This window comes from Zingiber officinale, chromosome 3B, assembly GCF_018446385.1.
Source record: "Zingiber officinale cultivar Zhangliang chromosome 3B, Zo_v1.1, whole genome shotgun sequence".
In the NCBI taxonomy this organism is placed as follows: Eukaryota; Viridiplantae; Streptophyta; class Magnoliopsida; order Zingiberales; family Zingiberaceae; genus Zingiber; species Zingiber officinale.
This window is the reverse complement of record NC_055991.1, coordinates 98,934,686-98,939,915: the sequence shown is the minus strand read 5'-3', so window position 1 is coordinate 98,939,915 and position 5,230 is coordinate 98,934,686. Positions and strand designations below refer to the sequence as shown.

Here is a 5,230-nt window from a genome sequence, read left to right as displayed (position 1 = left end):
TGTTTGATGACCATGCCATACATATAATTGTACGAAGGAAGGATCTGTTGTCCCATCAAAGAGGTGATCGGACTCTAGTAGTATGGTGTCAGGCATGTTCCTCTGACAATCCCATGCTAAGGTATGGTACCAGGACACGTGTACGCCTCGGTAGGTGTGCACGAGCCTCCCCACAGCTCTATATAAGAGCCTTCACATTTCGCCGGAGGTACGCGATCTTTTGTTTTCGAAGTCACTTCCTTCGTTTCCTCTTGCCTGACTTGAGCATCGGAGGGTCGTCGCCGGGAACCCCTTCCCGGCCCGACTTCTTTGCAGGTTCGCCGGAGCTCCATACGGCCAGTCAGAGAGCCACGTCATCGGTCTGGAGAGCGCCACATGCCCAGCGCCCATCAATTCAGCGTTCAGACAGGATGAATATCCAAAATATACGCATGAATTACACACATTAATCTACTATTAGGAATGGGCTGAAATAGTTAATTGATGGTGAAGAACTAGTCAATATATATTGGTTCTAAATTAGCAAGATCATGTCAATATTTTGTTGTGAGAAGGAAGCTTTAAAAGGATTAAAATGTCTACGAAAACGAGAGCAATAAATTAATTAAAGCATTGTTTTATTATTACTTTAGTTGTACCTCATTCTCAAAAAGAAAAAAAAAATTAATCTATGTTATAAGCCTCTTGTATACACTGCGATCATCTATGTTTTTTCCACCTCCCATACTTTACTAAAGATTAGAAAGTATAAAAGATTATGGGGGTAATCACCAAACAGATCATAACCCATGGACTAAGAGTGTAGAGTTATCAAACCATGTTAAATAATTGTATTGATAATTGTGGTATTTTTTTAAAATTTTATTCTGTTAGCTCATTTGTGTTTGTGACGTTGCTAGGATTGCAACGAAATAATAGATATTTTATTTACAAAAATTCTATCGTTATTCACCCTTTCCCTTTTACGTGTCTCTCATTATCTTCCACTAACTAAAAGCACAAAATAAAATATGTATTTATCCTCTTCTCTTCCAACGCATCTCACAATCTAACATTATTGCATGCATGGAACAACTTATCAACCTATTACCGCATCATCTAGTTTGTCATGGTCATGACAAACATCTTTTATATGATGTCATGACATAGACACGTGACAGACAATATTAGATTATCAAGGACGCAAATATCAAAGCGTATTAATACACCCGGCAGTAGCAGTGAAGGTAAATTCTATCTTTCCGAGAGATAAAAAGAGAGAGAGAGAGTGAGAGAGAGTGAGAGAGTGAGAGAGAGAGCGCGCGCGCGCTTGCTTCCAATATTAGTAGTGATCTATCCATACGACTTTGGCAGTTTGGCTAGTGCTCAAATAAATACGATTCAAACTCTGAACTACTCCAGTAGTCACCGGCCTCGGAATACAACCTACCTTGATATAGCAGTTCGACTAGAAGATCCAACTCATCTATTAATCTGACCTTAGCCATCATATAATTTGAGAGTCAGGTATTCTCGATCATGTGAAGGGAGAAGGTGCACTAGCAAGCTGGCTCTGACTGTCTGACATGATCACTTTCAAGAGTCTCAAAAACAATGATCATCAGACACCGGCACAGGACAGCCTTGCACATGACGTATAAATGCAAGCGGCCCAACCTACTAAAAGGAGGGAGAGAAAATGCCCCTTGCTCGACCTTGCCTGTCCAGTTCCAGACTTGCAGTTCCACTAACTTCCTCCATTATCCATGTCATGGACTCTTCTATCTGCCAATCCCAATTCCTCCTTGTGACATGGCCAACTCTACGGCCAGGTTCCAATTCTCGATTCACTGGCACGCACAAAGTATCACACATAAACTAATACTTTCAGTAGTTTCTGACACAAGCGTTCCCCGGTCCCACCGAGTTTTGAGCTCCAAGGTTCCTTTGTTATAATGCCACTGGATCATTAATGCTCTCCCTCCCGCATGCATCTGAACTAGCCTCGCATTTCATATTTTCGTCACCAGAGGCATGCATAGGCCATTTGGATACATTATTAGTCTTCTTCCTATCTCACTATCTTCTCCTCCCCTGTTTCTGTAGTCCAAATTGTTAATTTCGCATGAAAAATCATCAAAAGTGAAACAATCTTTAGGCTAGTACGCAAATGGCCAGCGGCGGATCACCAAACTCCGGCGTGTCGATATTGTACCGACCGTACTGCAAGCGAGTTAACATCATTCCCTTTGCTTTAGTCATTCTCCTCTGCTCCGCTTCCTACTTTCTCGGCGTGTGGCAGCACAGCGGTGGCGTTTCTACCTCCTTCCAATCCACCGTCCTCAACGCTGTCTCGTGCGATGAAGAGAAGGTGTTGGCCAGCGCCTCGAAGCTCGACTTCGCTGCCCACCACACGGTCGACGAAGCCAAGGCAGCTGCCCCTGCGGTGCGAGAGTTCCCGGCCTGCGACGTCAAGTACTCTGAGTACACGCCCTGCGAGGACCGAGACCGGTCTCTGCGGTTCGACCGCGATCGGCTCATCTACAGGGAGCGGCACTGCCCGGCGAAGGAGGAGCTGCTCAAGTGCCTGATCCCGGCACCGGCGGGGTACAAGACGCCGTTCCCCTGGCCGATAAGCCGGGATACCGCCTGGTTTTCTAACGTGCCGCACAAGGAGCTGACGGTCGAGAAGGCGGTCCAGAATTGGATCCGGGTCGAGGGGAACAAGTTCCGGTTCCCCGGCGGCGGCACCATGTTTTCCAACGGCGCTGACGCCTATATCAACGAAATCGAGCGGCTTATTCCACTGCGAAACGGATCTATTCGGACAGCCGTCGACACCGGCTGCGGGGTGAGTGTTTGACTACTTTTGCCCACTAGGGCCGGGCGGCAGTTGGATCGCCCTGTCGCTTGCATGCAACGCGATTCCCGGATAATGCTCGGATTTTGGGTTAAAATATGTTTGAATCATCTCGTGTTCCGTGCAACGGGCGTCAACGTGGTCACCCTTTGGACATCCTTTGTTTTTTTTGTTCGTCGAATATCATCAGTCGAAGCAACTTGGTCGAGATGGCTAACTTGGATTGTGATTTGGCCATGGCGGATGCAGGTAGCAAGCTGGGGTGCGTATCTCCTCTCACGAAACATCCTAACCATGTCTTTCGCACCGAGGGACTCCCACGAGGCGCAAGTCCAATTCGCTCTGGAACGCGGCGTCCCCGCCATGATCGGCGTGCTCGCCACAAATCGCCTCCCTTACCCCGCCCGGGCGTTCGACATGGCCCATTGTTCTCGCTGCCTCATCCCATGGCATCTCTACGGTAACAATATATTAATCGCTCTGCCTAGCTATGCCGTTTTCCTGTCTCATTCAATGCCGCTTGCATATTGTCACAGGAGGGCAGAACTTGATCGAAGTTGACCGAATCTTGAGACCCGGCGGCTACTGGATCCTCTCAGGTCCTCCGATCAACTGGAGACGGCACTGGAAGGGCTGGCAGAGATCAGAGGCAGACTTGAAAGCTGAGCAGGACGACATTGAAACCTTGGCTACGAGCCTCTGCTGGAAGAAGATCAAGGAGAAGGGAGACATCGCCATATGGCAGAAGCCAACCAATCACATACACTGCAAAATACGTAAGAGGGTCCTCAGATCAACAAACTTCTGCAATGTTATCAATCCTGATTCTGCTGGGTACGTATTAATTAGTCCTCACCCTCACTTGTTACACAACAAAATAGAATTTAATATTTGAACTTAATTTTTTTACTTTCGTCTTTAATAATTACAGGTACACCAAGATGGAAACTTGCCTCACACCTCTGCCTGAAGTTTCCAATACTAGAGAAATCGCTGGTGGCGCACTGCAAAACTGGCCCCAGAGACTAATGGCGGTGCCTCCAAGGATTGCCAGTGGAAGCCTAGATGGTGTGACGGCTGAGATGTTTTTGCAAGACACCGAGCTATGGAAGAAGAGACTTGGCTACTATAAGGCTGTAATCAACCAACTAGGACAGAAGGGCCGTTATCGGAACTTGCTCGACATGAATGCCAAGTTTGGTAGCTTTGCTGCGGCTCTCATCGATGACCCAGTTTGGGTCATGAACGTCGTCCCTTCTGAGGCTAAAATTAACACGCTTGGAGTAATCTACGAGCGCGGACTTATTGGAATATATCAGGACTGGTGAGTTCCCAAGTAAGTTGTCCATTGCTAGTTCTATGCCATTTAATTCTCTTCTCCTGTATGCAAATTCACAACGCAGGTGTGAGGCAATGTCTACCTATCCAAGAACGTATGATCTTCTACACGCCGATACATTGTTTAGTCTTTACAACGGAAGGTACTGACCATTTAATTCTTGATAAACTATATGAATTAGGTTGTTATAGCTGCCTAAGTTTGCATTGCTGTGTTCTTTAATCCAGATGTGAAATGGAGGACATTCTTTTGGAAATGGACCGTATTCTTAGGCCGGAGGGAACAGTCATCTTTAGAGATGATGTAGATGTGTTAGTGAAAGTCAAGAGCATCACTGATGGAATGAGATGGGACAGCCAAATTGTGGATCATGAAGATGGTCCTCTTCGAAGAGAGAAGCTTCTTTTGGTAGTGAAGACATATTGGACAGCTTCAAATCAAGGCCAAGATCAACCAGATTTGTCAGCACATAGCAACCCTATGAATGAAACATAAATCTTTTTGTCATTTTTTTTTACTTGCAATCGGTTGAACTTTAGGTTGTAATTTTAAGATATTTTAATCAATAATGTTCTATGATTCTTAATCGGCCACTATTACGAATACAAATGCTTGAAATTAAGCCTACCAGTAGAATTTGATTTATCTAATTGCCTTATGGAGACGTATTAAGAGGCATATGGTTTACTTTGTCCATGCATCTTAATTTACTTTGTCCATGCAGCGATTTCTTCTTTATCAAAACATGCAAGAAAAACGACTTGGCTAACTGGCGGCTTCAGAGGTCAGCTTTGATAACACCAACACAGAAAAATAGACAAGGGCGGCTAGGGATACAACTATTATTATGTCTTATTAAGATCTCAACATAGTTAAATAGAAATGATGATCCAATCTAAACTATTGGATCTCAACTGATTTTATATTAATTAGGACTATATCTTAATTGGCCTTAACTAAATATTTAATTAATTTTAGAATTTTATAAAAGATTCTAATCTTTTAAAATTTCTACCACTCATACAAACATTTTAAATTATTTTCTACTCCAA

General features: G+C 44.5%; 1 protein-coding gene across 1 annotated transcript; it reads left to right on the top strand.

Annotated features, from left to right (window-relative positions):
- Positions 1-1,928: 1,928 nt before the first annotated feature.
- LOC121967165 (probable methyltransferase PMT15) lies at positions 1,929-4,764 on the top strand. The gene is made up of 6 exons (XM_042517217.1): positions 1,929-2,830; positions 3,089-3,299; positions 3,376-3,673; positions 3,771-4,163; positions 4,243-4,320; positions 4,406-4,764. The coding sequence occupies exons 1-6, from the start codon at positions 2,150-2,152 to the stop codon at positions 4,671-4,673; spliced, it is 1,929 nt and encodes a 642-aa protein (XP_042373151.1). The 5' UTR covers positions 1,929-2,149; the 3' UTR covers positions 4,674-4,764.
- The last annotated feature ends 466 nt before the right edge of the window (positions 4,765-5,230 follow it).